The sequence below is a fragment of the Osmerus eperlanus genome, chromosome 3, assembly GCF_963692335.1.
Source record: "Osmerus eperlanus chromosome 3, fOsmEpe2.1, whole genome shotgun sequence".
Lineage (NCBI taxonomy): Eukaryota > Metazoa > Chordata > Actinopteri > Osmeriformes > Osmeridae > Osmerus > Osmerus eperlanus.
Window position 1 is genome coordinate 17356565 of NC_085020.1, and position 15379 is coordinate 17371943.

General features: G+C 44.6%; 1 protein-coding gene across 1 annotated transcript in view; it reads left to right on the forward strand.

The window, feature by feature from the left end:
* Window positions 1-4269, forward strand: part of nalcn (sodium leak channel, non-selective) — an 81325-nt gene extending 77056 nt beyond the window's left edge. The window contains 2 exon segments of the mRNA XM_062457510.1: window positions 2509-2626; window positions 2780-4269. Coding sequence (XP_062313494.1) covers window positions 2509-2626; window positions 2780-2922 — 261 coding nt within the window. The 3' untranslated portion in view covers window positions 2923-4269.
* The last annotated feature ends 11110 nt before the right edge of the window (window positions 4270-15379 follow it).

Genomic DNA, 15379 nt, shown 5'->3' on the forward strand with positions numbered 1-15379 from the left:
GCACAACCAAGACAACCCATACCAGCCTGAGGCACAGCACAGACACACACACGTACACACACTCACACACACAACCCGGTTAATCTATCCCAGCCTGAGGTACATGACAGACACACGCTCACATACACGCACACCCGGGACCACCAATCGCAGCAAAAGGTACTGCACACACACACACACACAACCAAGACAACCCCTCGCAGAGGTACAGCACACACTCGCATCACTCAGAATCAGAATCAGAATTCGGTTTATTCGCCATGTATGTTATACAAACACGGAATTTACGGTGGCAGGGAGGTGCAAACACTAAACATATAGGAATCTTAAATTAAGTAAATGTACAGAAGTTTAACTATTCCTAAGAACTAAACAATCTAAGAATAAAAAAAAATAAATATACAATAAAATATATATAAAAATAAGAATAAGAATGAGCAGCATGAGTGGTCAACATAGTGCAATCAGATACTGGGTTAAATAATGAATGAATGTCAATGGGAGTCCTTGGCCTTGCTGAAGAGGCCAGTAGCAGATGGAAAGAAACTGTTCTTATGGCGTGAGGTTTTGGTCCTGATGGACCGCAGTCTTCTGCCGGAGGGGAGTAGCTGGAACAGGGAGTGGGAGGGGTCGGCCAAAATCTTCCTCGCTCGCCTCAGGGTCCTCGAGGTGTGCAGGTCCTCGAGGGTAGGGAGATTGCAGCCATCTCCACTGTCTTAAGAGCATTGAGCTCTAAGTTGTTCTGGCTGCACCAAGTCACCAGGTTGTCAGCTTCCCACCTATAATCAGACTCGTCCCTGTCAGAGATGACCCCAATGAGGGTGGTGTCGTCCGCAAACTTCAGAAGTTTGACGGACGGATGACTGGAGGTGCAACTGTTGGTGTACAGGGAGAAGAGCAGAGGGGAAAGGACGCAGCCCTGAGGAGATCCGGTGCTGATGGACCGGGAGTCAGAGACTTGTGTTCCCAGCTTAACGCACTGCTTCCTGTCAGACAGGAAGTCTGTGATCCACCTGCAGGTGGAGTCGGGCACGTTCAGCTGGGAGAGCTTGTCCTGAAGCAGGGCGGGGATGATGGTATTGAAGACAGAGCTGAAATCCACAAACAGGATCCTGGCGTAGGATGCTGGGGAGTCCAGGTGCTGTAGGGTGAAGTGGAGGGCCATGTTAACGGCGTCATCCACAGATCTGTTGGCTCTGTAGGCAAACTGCAGTGGGTCCAGGAAAGGGTCGGTGATGGATTTGAGGTGTGCCAGCACAAGGCGCTCAAAAGACTTCATAACCACAGAGGTCAGGGCGACGGGTCTGTAGTCATTATGTCCTGTTGGCCTTGGCTTTTTGGGCACAGGGATGATGGTGGAGGACTTGAGACAGGCTGGCACATGGCATGTCTCTAGGGAGGTGTTAAAGATGTTGGTAAACACCGGAGACAGCTGGTCAGCGCAGTGCTTGAGGGTGGCAGGAGAGACAGAGTCCGGCCCAGCTGCTTTGCGGGGGTTCTGCCTCTTGAAAAGTCTGTTAACTTCACCCTCCTGAATGGAGAGAGTCGTCACTGTAGAGGGGGGGAGGTGGGAGGCCTCCTGGGTGGGAAGGGGTAGTTCAGGACTGTCCAATTGTCTTTCAAATCTGCAGTAGAACTCGTTCAGGTCGTTGGCCAGACGGGAGTCGTTAGTGGAGTGGGGGGCTCTGGGCTTGTAGTTAGTAATCTGCCTGAGCCCTCTCCAGACAGAAGCAGAGTCGTTAGCAGAGAACTGGCGCGTCAGTCTCTCTGAGTACAGTCGTTTAGCCTCTCTCACCGCCTTGCTAAACCTGTTCTTCGACTCCTTGAATCTGTCTCTATCCCCACTCCTAAATGCTTCCTCCTTCTCTGACCTCAACCTTCTGAGCTCTGCTGAGAACCAGGGCTTGTCGTTGCTGAAGTTCACCCTGGTGCGTGTTGGAATACAGCAGTCCTCACAGAAGCTGATGTATGATGTCACAGCCTCTGTGAGTTCATCCAGACTATTGGTAGCAGTCGTGAACATATCCCAGTCAGTACAGTCCAAACACGCCCGCAGATCCTCCATAGCCTCACTGGTCCCCTGTTTTGATGTCCTCACAACAGGTTTACAGAGCTTTAATTTCTGCCTGTATGCAGGAATCAGATGGACCATGGCATGGTCAGAGTCTCACACATACACACACACACACAACCAGGTTAATAATTGGGTGTAATCAGTGTCAGCGCAGCTGCACACAGTACATTCACCGCGTACCTGATACGGGTGAATTACGTGTGGGCTACTCTGGCGAGTTGTGGAAAGCGAGGAATGAATACTACACCTTACAGTTTGATAGAAAATTGCATTGTGCATATAAACAGGCATCATTTCTGCATATTACAGTTGATAAGCATACTTCGCATACTTTGTTCAGTGATGAACATCCTCATCACTAGAAGCGCAGAGCCATTCTTCCACACACTGATCACTCACTCTCAGAATGCCCCCCCCCCCCTCTCTCTGTGCAGCTGAGTGGACTACAGCAGCTGCTGAGCCCCACCCTGTCTGACAGGGGGGGCTACAGGCAGGACTCCTCCGAACTGGGGCGCCCCCAGAGGAAGCTGGGACAGTGGAGGCTTCCCGCAGGTCAGTACTGCTCAGACCGGCCAACTCGCCCACTCACTCCCCGACCGGCCAATCGACTCAACGACTGACCCGCTAACTGATTTTTCTATTTGTTTGAAGGTGTCGTACGGCTAGTAATTTATGTAAGTGTCATTCCGTGCACTGTTTTCCCAGGACGCACCAGCGTCAAGTCCATGGTGTGTAAGATGACCCCGGTTACCGACGAGGCCTCCTCTGGGTCAGAGGTCAAGAAGTGGTGGACGCGCCAGCTGACCGTAGAGAGCGACGAGAGCGGCGATGACCTCATTAACATTTAGCGGGTCTGCACTGCGGTGTGAACCTACAGCAAACATTGAAGGAAGGACCAAAACTGCTGCTCTCTATCTGAACCAACACAATCAGTCGAAGGACCAAAAAGTTACCTGGGGAGGAGATGTGCTTCTCTGCTGTTTTTTGGGGGATGTGTGTGTTTTTTTCGAGTGACAGACGTACTTTCTGTGAACCAAGAGACTGTGAAGGCTGAAATGTCTGACATCAGTTAGGTTACATGTTCACTTCCTGTCTGACTGTAGACTCCACGTTCACTTCCTGTCAAAATCCTTTAAGCCCCTACTCTGTTTCCTGTCTGACCCCTTGTAGACTCCACCTCCACTTCCTGTCTGACCCCTTTAGAGCCTTGCTGTGTTGTGGCTCCATGCAAAACTAGTGTATGCTGTTTTAGTCTCAGTCACTGTTGGGATTCTAAAGGAATGTTCTGGTAAGAAAATTGTGTCTCTTCAAAGAGCCATAGAAACTATTATATCAGATTTATAAAGAGTCATATTAACTAGATCAGATTTATAGATTCCAAGGAACTTACATCAAATGTATTTAAGACTTTCATCAGACCTAAAAAAAAAAAATATGTTACATTTTATAGTAAGGTGATGAAATAATATACTTATTTATTAAAATTATACATATAGGTGATTGTATTCAAACAGCTTCTTACTGATTAATATCATTATTAATTTCTTAGCTGTATGTTCATGCGTTTGTACCCCTGTCATGTGTGTCAATGTTGATTGTGCCAAAATCCTTTGAAATATTTTAAATGTTTTTTTTAATAGTTTTTTGTAATTTGTACTCATGGTAATCTGTTTAGTCATTTATGCTCATTGTTGGGCGTGTGCATTCCTATCTAGTCACTTTACACCAAGATGGTGAATCCAGGTGTTTTTGCTTGGAACAAGCTTCAGTAGTTATCTCAAGGATAACGCCACCATCTCACTACAGCATATTTTACTATAATGGATTGAATGTTCTGGCAACCTAACCAGAGCAAAGATGTTTCAAAGCTCCTGCACATTAGCCTATCGGCAATAAACAGTACCACGTCCACCCTGTTCATTGAAGTCCATAAAAATATTCTGTAGTGAGAGCTACCAGTAACTAGCAATTGCAAATAACGAAGAGTAGGAAGATGTTGGCTACATGGGCTGAGTCTATGAATCGATAGGGGACCGTGAATGTACCCTTATAGATGTATTCATGTGTAGGGTATAATATAATATAAATGAAATATAGTATATTTTGTAAAATATATAAATTCTTTTGGTTTATATGCACAGTGTTCAGTCAATTCTAATAAAGCTCTTACTAGAACCTATTGATAGACATTGTATTTTTTGAGAGATACAGTACAGAATCAGTGTAAATCATGTATATACTATTGTGTATTGTAAATTCCACTTGCTTCATACTTCTTAACATGTTTTACCTGAGGTTATTCAAGACATTAGCAACACAGTGACTAACATCCAACAAAGTGAAACACTGTGAGCTAGTCAACCAGTTGGGGATGTTAGATTGATGACAGGTCAAGGGTGAGTCTGTAAGGGATGCAGGGATGCATTATTATCATGCTGCATACACATTTGATTTCCAGGCTTTTGTTTTGGAGCCTAATCCGTTGTTGGTGACAGCAGTGACAAAAAGTAGGGTTGGTGTTGCACTACAGTGTTATGAAACAGAAGATCGGGTACAGCTTAAATGTCCACTCGTCTTGGTGATATCTCAGATATCAAAATTGGACACACTCCTACATACACTCACACTCATACACGTAGCGTACAGTCACACCAAAGGCTGTGTGTTCCTTTAGCTGCAGTGGTGCTAATACTTCAACCGTCAGAGGTTGGAAGAGGTCCAACTCTTGGTTTGAGAGGAAAACCAGGTCAGTTCTTCTTTGCAGAAATCAGATGGTGAATCTAGGCCTGTAATCTTATCATGTGTCTTTGATCTAACCAGCTCTGAATAGGAGGAACGAGATATAAGATGAGTAACTATGAAACAAATTGGGTTGACAGATGCTTTTTAACCGTTTTAAGCTGGCATCTGGAGTTTTAGCCTGGAGCCTGCGGGCGCATCCATTCCTGCTTGGCTTTGTAGACACTGCCATCAGCTGCACAAAGGCGGTAATGCATGCCATGTCTGTTAGAAACAACCAATCCTGAGGCATGTCTGCATGCTAATGGTTGATCTTTCTTCGGTTCTTCTGGCTATCATCTAACCTCTGCTGCATTTCCATGTTGTGTTTCAGTACTAAAGCTAATGGAACATCACAGTAATATTGATTGGACAGTAATGTTCGGTGATGTTGAACGCTGTAGGTGATGTTGAATGGAGTAATGTGATATTGAATAGGGTGATGCTCCGAAATGGAATGTGAGGTTCCGTGCATGTCATATTTGGTGATGTGTCGATAAGCAATGGGATGTTCAAGTAAGGGATAATGCCCGACGAGGTGTCCAATATCACCTGATAATGGACGATGCAGTTGCTTTCGCGGAGTCCATTATGTAAGGGATAATGCCCGACGAGGTGTCCAATATCACCTGATAATGGACGATGCGGAGGCGTGAACCGTCCGACGCGCTTCCGCGGAGGCCATCAATCGAAGGGCATTATCCCGCTTATACCATGGTCACTTGCCAACGATTTTTTTTCCAAACATAAATTAATGTTTTCATGCGTTTTGCAAAAGAAAATCGAACGTTTTTTAACGTTAGCCAACTCTGATATTTCTAGTCCGCTCAACTCATAGAACCAACACCGGCTTTCCTTTGTATGAGCTATTAGCCCGAAAGCTAACGTTATTGCTAGCAAGATTAAAAGGCAATAACATTGTGTACGGTTGACAAACAGTAAATATAATTTTACAGTATGTTTGACAAGAAGATTTGCTAGCTAACCAGCCATGTCACTGTCCCAAAATCAATATCAAGATTTTCACGAACAAGGTATCGGCCATATACTAGTACAGTACTAGGCTACTAGTACAGTACGGCCGCAGCCGGTGGAGCGAGTTGAATCGAAAATGGATGTGAGGTGACCGCATCAAAGTTGACATATTCTCCAAACAGTAATTATAATTTTACAGTATGTTTAACAACAAGACTAGCCAGCTATCGAGCCATGTCATTGTCCCCAAATAAAATCAAGATTTTTAAGAAGAAACTAATCGGCCATGTGTAGAGTTGCTGCCAACACGACAGTAGCAGCAACTCTACACATTAATATTACTCTACACATTAATATTACTTTTAATATTACTTTTACGTCTGCAGTAACTAGATTGACTAGCGAGGTGAATAGCGAATGGGATGTGAGATGAGCGGTTACGTGACACTGACACACTACATTCAGAAAAGTAACATTTTTCAAATAGGTTAAAATAAATATTCAAGTCACTCATTGTTGTAAATACAAGTTAGCTTGTTAAAGTCTTTCAAAATTGTAAATGGAGGCTTTGACTCCGTCCCCGTTGTTATGGTTACTTATTTCAGACACATTGTACAGGCTCATATACTATGTAGCCAGCGGAATAATTTAGAACGGTGAAAAGACAGTTTTGCTGCAATGACGCAGTAGGTGTCCGTTATCACTCGATAATGGACACCCCTGCAGCCAATCCGAATCGAGTATTCACCCAGACCATGGTATAATGATGTTTAATGGCGTGACATTGAGTGATAGGGTTTCCGCGGGGTCTTAAAAAGTCTTAAATTCTCAACTTAAAATTTAAGGCCTTAAGTCTTAAAAACGGCTAGATTTTCATCCGAGGTCTTAAATTTAATCTAGTCAGGTCTAAAAAAAGTTGTGCCCTCGTTCATTTCCAGAAACGCTGGCCGCAGAAAGTTATTATAAAGTAGCAAACAATTATTGAGTCGTAGCCTACAGAGCGGAGCTCTACAGTCGTTGCTACAAAACCAACAGAACGCTGCCCTCAGAACGTTGGTTCGGTGTGTTGTAGTTCTTTCTGTGGGATCTTGGTACGTATGCGGTGATAAAACTACAAATCCTGTGATAAATGCAACACCTGCCCGCAAAATACGTCTGCGTCTCCTCACAGTTTGTTAAAGTTCGGCTACGTGTGGAAAATGGGAAAGTGTACTTTCAACTAGACATTGGCTAGATCACAGCGATTTCCGCTGTTGGTTACTAGCGGTACCCAGCTCCAGGTGGGAGGCTCGCTGCAAACTTTGCCAAATATTCAATTGGGTTTGAAGGCGCTGGAGTCAAACACTCACTCACACACTTTCTCTCTCTATTTGAGGGCAAGTTTGTTTTACCCTATTTTCATTTTGGGGGTAAGGTTTTGGGGATTTGGCACGTTGTTGGGTGTGGAAGGTTACTAATGTGATTAACCTATGTGTAAAATTAATGCTTTTTCAATGACTGAATTCATTTAAATAAAATGATTTTTTTCAGAATTTCTTTGATTTTATTTGAATTTTGCTAACGCGTCGTGTAGGTCTTAAATTTCGATCTTTATGGTCTTAAAAAGGTCTTAAATTTGACTTACTGAAACCTGCAGAAACCCTGGAGTGATGTGACATTGTGTCGTGTCCTGTTCAGTGACTTTTTGTGACGTTCCGTGATGTGATGTTTACCAATATGAAATTTAGTTCTGACAGGATGGCAGTCGACACTGTTGTCTACCAGTATGGACACACACACACACTACACACACAACACACAATTTCCTGTCTCCATTCCAGAAGCTCCATGAGAACATAGAATGTTAGCCTTATTTTTCAACTAATTGGCTAACGTACTCCCATTAATACCCCTGGCTGCTCCTAACTATAGGATCCCTTAACAAGGTCCCTCGTTAGCCTCCAAATTACCCCGTTAACGAGCAGAGACCAAGTGAGTTCAACAGCTGATGAAGTGTGTGTGAGCCCGGATTTATAATGACCATTGACACGCAGAGCTGGTGGGTGTTGGATAGGCGGCGTGGTTGCGCGTTCTTCCGCACGCGGCCCCGCCGTGACACAGTATGACGCTGGTCCCGCTCGCCTCTCCACTCCCCAATCAGCCGCCTCTAATTCCTCCTGTTCACTCCTCTCTCCACTCCTCCGCCATGCCTCCTTCGTCCTTCGTCCCCACTTTGCTCGGATAGGCCTAATCAAAGCTCTTTTTTCTCTGCGTCCTCCTCTTCGCCCTGCGTGGGAGGCCATGTTCGTCTTTGTCTTTTAATCGCTTCTGCGTGCCGCTGAGTGTTCAGGGGCCCTGCAGGGCTTACCCTCACCATTGTAATTTGCCTATCTCTCGAACATATGTCCACCACTTAGTCAGGTCCTAATTGAGGCACTTTGGTGATTAAGGTAGGAGTGTTTGAGAGTTTTTCGAGAGTGTGTGAGTGTAGATTACCTGTAATTAAAGTCCAGGATGCTTTTGATGGCTTGGCCCCCTTCTGATGAAATGTACTGTAGTCTGCCGTCTCCCAGGACCACGTGTTTAACGTACACACCAATGCGCTGTTCTAGCCACATGGACAAGATACATACACACACACACAGACTTATAGGAATACACCCACACGTGTACTCTCATGGACACACAGACACATGCATACAAAGCCCCTAACGCGCACACACACACCTGTATGATTGTAGATTGTCTCCAAGAGTTTATATAGCTGTTGACGATACCGCATGTTCACTTTCTGAAGAACTTGTTCAGTCACAAGGCTGACAGAGCCTTAGTACCTCAGGCTGAGACAATTCTGAACCACAGGAAAAAAGGCCCTCTCCATGCAAAGTTTTCACTGGACTTCACCTTTAACTGTAATCTCTCTCTATATGTCTTTTTATAGCCACTGAGCACTTTATCACCAATTTCAGACACTTAAAAGTTCAAATAGAAAGGCACAAAAAGAACTTGATGAACACCAGTCTGAAGAGCACAGGGTTGACTTGAACAATCATCCAGTAGGCTTGATAATTACAGAGGAGAATGTCCCCACCAATTTGGAGGACCAGAGAGAGGGGAGGGGGGGGTGGGGGGGAGGCCAGGAGCCAGTGGGCCTGATTACTCAGAATGGAGGGTGACCAGGGCAACTCCGGCAGATAGAGCCCAGAACGTGTACCCCCATGTCTGCTGGCTGGACCCAATCACAAGACAAAGACAGGGGGGCAGAGAAGGGCCCTTCTCATAAGGAAGGCATTGTTTCTCAAGGCCCCCTGAATCTCCAACTCTGTCTTTCAAGTCCTAGCACCAGTTGTGTTCCGGTTCTTTGCATAACGGCATGACTCTCCGACAACAAAAAGATATTACTCTTCTAGAGACCCGTTAATCAAACGTATCATACAGATTTGGTCATTTCCCAGAAAAAGGTGCATTAAATAAGCTTAGGGTTACGTGTTGAAGGGAAGCGCTTCTGTGGTCATATCGAGTGCATAACAGCCCTACTAGCCCACAATTCTACAATCCAAACTATTACTGTACACACACATGCTCACACTCGTTCGTGGCCTCATAAACAAGGTGGTGTGGGTGCAAATGAGGCGTCTGCATAACGTGTCAACATCCTCCTCAAGATTCAGGCCCTGGGCATGTTTCTAAACAGATGGTTACCACCACCACAAGAAGTGGGAGAATGATTTTAGCAGCAGGCGACTGGAGCAATTAACAACTGGCGTGATGTGTTGATTAAAATCCACTCAGTCTCAATGAAGAGAGAAACTGTCTCATTTTCCACTTAGGCATCGACGCTGGCCAGCGTCTTGAAGAAGCGCCGGACGTAGACCTAGGCGCTGGTGTCACAGCTGCTGTTTGTGAAGAGCAGGGGAGAACGACTGCTGCAGGCACAGCCTGCAAGACTTATGCTTACACAGAGCTCCTCTTCCAGAGGACAACAGTTGGTTCTGATTCAATCAGAGAGAAATCATAAACGACATTTTCCATTTTATTTAATTCATCAGATGCTTTCATCTAAAGGGACGTACAAATGGTGCATAAAGAAAGTACAGCAGAAGATCAAGGATCAGATGTTGCACAGATCAAACCGCATTTAAATGGTCAAGGAACGGTTTGTATTGACTAGGTGTGATGCAAGCATCTCAGCTACCAGGCACAGTGAACAACTCAAATAAATATATCTAAACTACACTGCAACATTATCATCTCCCAACACAACAATCACTCGCACTATTACAGTAGTGCATTATACCGTGCAGAAAGAACAACTTCAAATATATAAAACTATTTGTGGGTGCAGTCACTTCCTGTATCGGTCAGCTGGGCTCTTCTGCAATTGACTCTGTACTTCTTGTGTCAAATGATGAAAAGATCCCAGAGTGTTACTGTTGATGTGGTGAGGAAGAGGAGGATTCAGTCCCCAGTGTTGTGAATGATCTAGACGCTTCACACAGACAGGCTACTACCACCACAACAGAAGTTTGAATTAATCCACCTACCATGATTGCTTGTATTTAGAACAAGTAGTCTAAAAAGAAAGAATAGCTGCAAGTATCCATTGTTTGTGTGGGGTTAACTTCAGGTATTTGAACATGGTTTAATTATGTGATCATGACTTGTGATTATACACAAAGAAACAATGAACAGCCTCAACAATCAGCTTGATTGACAAACACTTAAGTCCAAAGAACAGTCTGGAAACTGGCACACAGTTAAAACCCCTTCACTTCTTCCCATTTTCATACAAGCATTTTATAAATGTATTATATTCAAAATGCCCATTGAATTCCCCTCACTTACTTGTTTCTTTGTGAAACCACTGAATAGTGGAAATGACTTCAAGGCCTTGTTCTCTCATCAGCTGTAGTCAATTGCCACCTCATTGGCCAGTGAGCACCTGATGAGATTGCACTTTGTCTTTGAGCCAGAAATCCTCATTTTCACTAAACACCTAATCAGTCCCATTCATCCTCCTCAGGTCCACCCCCCCCCCTTCTCTGCCTGGCACACCTGGCCTCTCCCTTCTTTAATTAGTCTGACAAAAGCTCATTCTCTCAGATCTGAAGCCAGTGTAGGTAGTACAAGCAGTGTATTATAAAGGAAAATCACACAGGCTCCAACCAATTCAATTACCCGACAATCAGAGTTGAAAGGGTTCTAATTGCAGCAATGCAAGCGGGGAGTGCCGGCGTGGTTAGGAATAGCTGTGTGAGTCAGGCGCAGGGCACAAAGATGAACTGCAGGGGGTGCTAAGCTCAAGCTAATAAAGCACTCCAAAGATGTGGGGGAAGGGGGAGGAGGAGGAGGGAGGGAGGAAGGAGAGGGGGGGTGGATCAACACCCCGGCAGGTCACAGCAACCACGTGTCTCTCTGACGTTCACAGGGTATATTTTGTTTTTACTTTTCTGGTCCTGTCACTGTGCCATTATGAAAAAGTGGCCTGATATGCCGTAGAACTGCAGGCACGGAATTGTGTTTGCTTGTGAGGGTGGATGATGGTCATCGTAAAAATGTGGAGTATTCAGACTGTAGATATACTGTGTGTAAGTAACACACAAGGTTTCATATTTGATTAAATCATATTTTAAATATGAAGCAAATTTTAGTACATCCCACCATACCAAGCTGTTACAGTTGTACACACTGCAGTGCATTTTTATCGTCACTTTGGTGAAGTTCCATGCCTCAATGAAGTGTCTGATCTCATCTCCATCTGCCTCGGCCCTCACCACAACTCAGACATCAGGTCATGGCGTTCTGGGAGTTTTGTTTCCATCAATAGTGTCTTTGAAACAAACAAACAAACAAACAAACAAACAGCACAACTACTAGACAAACAACACAGCACACTGCAAAGGTCAACCACAAGGTTTTTTAATTTTTTTTACGAGGTGTGTCATTCTTACCGACAGTCTGTCACTATGACAGACTGTCGTCCCCCCCGCCCCCAACTCAATAGGCATTCAAACAGGCCCCTGGTCATGCACAGTAGATCAAAGATAGTCTTTTATCTCTGCCCCCCTCCCACCAGCCCCCGCCCACACCCAACCGCCACCACCCACCCATGTTGAAATGGCAGCCGATTGTAATATATGTATCCGTCAAGCCCCCCTGCTGGGCCCGGACTAGTTGTTGACCGGACACAGGGGGGTGTGAAAGCATCCAGGTAGGCATGGAGCTGGGGCACACACGGAGGGTGGGGAAGAAGAGAAGGAGAGGGACATTGAGAGACAGAGAAAGAGAGAGAGAGAGAGAGTGACAGAGAGAGAGAGAGAGAGAGAGAGAGGGGGGGGGGATTGAGAGACAGAGAGAGAGAAAGAGAGACAGAAAGACAAAGATACTCTTGATAGAGACAGAGAGAGTAGGTGAGAGACAGAAAGATGGAGCCAGAGAGGAGGCTGCATAGAACTGAAAGCAACCCCCACTGGCTACAGAATGGGATAGTTTGAGAGAACTCAGGTGCAAACTTCGATTTTAAAATTTTCTTTTGAGATATATTTTTTCTTCTGGTTTGGGCCTTCTTCTGAAGTTTGGCGATTGAAAATATGCAAGAGCATGCACTTGTCATGGAGTTTGTTTAAAAACATGTCAACATTTGCTGTTTGGCAGTCACTACAATTCTCTTCTAGTCACTCCCCTCTTCAACACAGAATGAAGCACACACTACACACACACAGAAAGAGACAGACACACAAGCAAACAGAATCAAACAAAGTCAGGAATGGGAACGGGTGCCCTTCATGCATGGTGTGCAGCTTCAGACTGATGTAGCTGGCTTGGCACAATCGCAGGCAGGGCTCAGAAAAAGAACACAATGGAAGTGTTGAATAGCGATTTCACAGAGACAACACCACACCAGACACACACTCATCGCCATCCTCTCTCACAGGGATTCATGTGCACACTTATGCCAGCTGACCCATGTTGATTATAAGAAGAGAAGCAGGACTGGTAGAGATGGTGGTGTATTGCCATGGTAACATGTCTACCTGCTCTTTGATAGACTTAGACACCTCTAGGTGACCTGCTGCAAATAGGCTGAGTTTGATTGGTTGAACTCACTCCTCAGAATAAATACCGGCCAGGCGCCCACCCATGCCATCAAATTAATTGGAATTTTTTTTAATAAGAAATGGTCAGTTTCATGTGTGAATGAGAGGACTGGAGCTCTAATCCCAGAAAGGGCACTTTGTCTGAACTTTTTAATCCAACATTACAATTACAATTTTGAGATATTTTGCGGCACTGTATGTTGAAGCAGTGTGAAAACACCGTTAACCAACAGAGCCACGCCAGGGGGACTAACTTGGGCCTGCAAATCCACCGCCTCCTGAATGGGAGCTAATGGCTCATACAGAAATCACTTGCCTCCTCAACTTGACAAATGACAAATGTCAGCCCCATATTCAATCTCCTGATAGGCATAATTTTGTGAAATGCTAAATATCAAAGGTCTCCTTAGGAGACAGTGAGGAAAGGTTAACCCAGACAGGGCCCAGAGCTGAGGGATGCACGGGCAGTGGAGCGTGAGAGGGAACACGCAATAAGAAGGGCTGCATTGGATGAGAAAGATCATGTTTATTTAAAAGCCGGGGACATGTCGAATAGCCTAATGGTGGGAGAGAGCGGGGGAAAGAGTAGTGGAGAGACAGAGATGAAGTACATAGGGCCAGATTATTTCGCTCTTTTATTGGCTGAAGTCATTTGTTGATTTACTCATCCGTGTAGGGTCTTTATGTTTAATGCAGGCCTCCAGAGGGGGGAGAGAGAGAGAGACAGCGGGGAAAGGAGAGGGGGGCAATGGGGGGAGGGGGGTTCTCACCCATTTTCAGCTCAGTTTTTGTTTAGGCGGGGCAAAACCCAACCTATCTACGTCAGATCACAGACGGTTTATATAACCTGCATTCTGTTACTCAGCTGGTACGATGCAAAGACAAAGTAATTAACACATAAAACACCCAGAGACTGCAGGTAGGTCTGTTCTGATATCTGCAATTGATTTGGCTAGTTGTTGCTGCTGATTTTTTTCATTCGAATTTGGATGGGTAGTTTTGTTAACAATTTTTCTGAGGTGTGATGAACTTAAAACTCATTTTCAGTTCTACTTTACAGTGTCTTTAAAGTCTTTAAAATCAGATGCAGTCTAATTATCAGTGGACCATGTAGCTGAACACGAGTTGTTGTAGTGGTTGCTTTGTACGCAGCTAAATGTTGTTTGGCCCCACCAAATCTCACTCCAAGATTTTTTTTAAAGTTGGCAGCCCTGGAACTTCCCTCTGTATGCCTGCGCCGTTATCCCTTACTTCAGTGTGAGAAATTGCCTACAAGCAGTAGTCCCTGTTACTAGTAGCAAAGAGTATAAAGCTCCGGGAGTTGATGTCACACGATCCCAGCATGCACCGGTTATCGCCATTTTGGCAGGAAAGTGGAGAGCCAAGTGGAGCGCCAGAGTGTACATACACTTACATACATATTATACATAGTTTAATTTGCTGCCTATTTCAATAAACGTTTATTCAACATGGTGTATAGCTGCTGTGCGCCGGGATGCCTGAACCATCGGGGAAAAGATAGAGGGAGAGCATTTTATAGGATTCCTAAGATCCAGAGAGAAGAACCCCATAATTCCTGACAACCACCCATGGCTTCAACTGAGGATCATTCAGTCTCTTGGAATGACTTATCTGTAATAAACATGTAATAGTTAGCTATACAAGTTATAAAACTGACTGCATTAACGTTACACATGGCAATTTGTAGCCGGTAGACTTCAAAGCTGAATATTCATCACTAATCCAGCTGATTGCGTCCATTTATATCCCTCCAGCCTTTTGTAGGCTTTCAAAGACTCTCCAGAGTAGGACGAATGAAAGTTGATATAGAGTTGTAAATATCTGGATACAGAAGGTCAGGGAAGCCTTCCGTTTCACTCGTAAAGGTCGTAAAAATAACTCCGGGAGCATTATATGGATCACTAATGTTTAATCAATCAAGTTTTGCTTTATAGCTGCCTATGTCTTTTGAATTAAAGTGCGCAGTGAACTCGGACAGGTTGAAATCTGTGCTGGCGCCGTTCTTTTTTGCCACTACTTCCCTGCCCAAATGGCGACGTATACAGTAAAGTCACGTGACGTCTCGAGCTCTATAGAAGACTGCTACCCTCTTTGCTACTATTCTGCTTACTCATCAGCGGACGGTTCATCAAGGAGAGCGGGAATTTTTATCACCGTCAAGTAAGATTGAATTTCTCGAACAATAGGAAATCTAATTGACCGAAGATTCATTTTAATTAATTCAGAGTTGTATAAATGATAATAGTTTGTGTTGGCTAACGTTAAATGACTAACTGTAAGTGTAAACAGTAGCTGGTGCTGTAGTCAGCGCTAGCTTGCTAGCTAACCATTGCAAAGGTGGTTAGGTTTTGAGCCATGCCCATGATGAGGATCAATCGCCCACTGAATTGCATAGTAAACAAACGTGAATGTAACACACATACTAATTAATGTCTGACTTCACAGAATAACAACA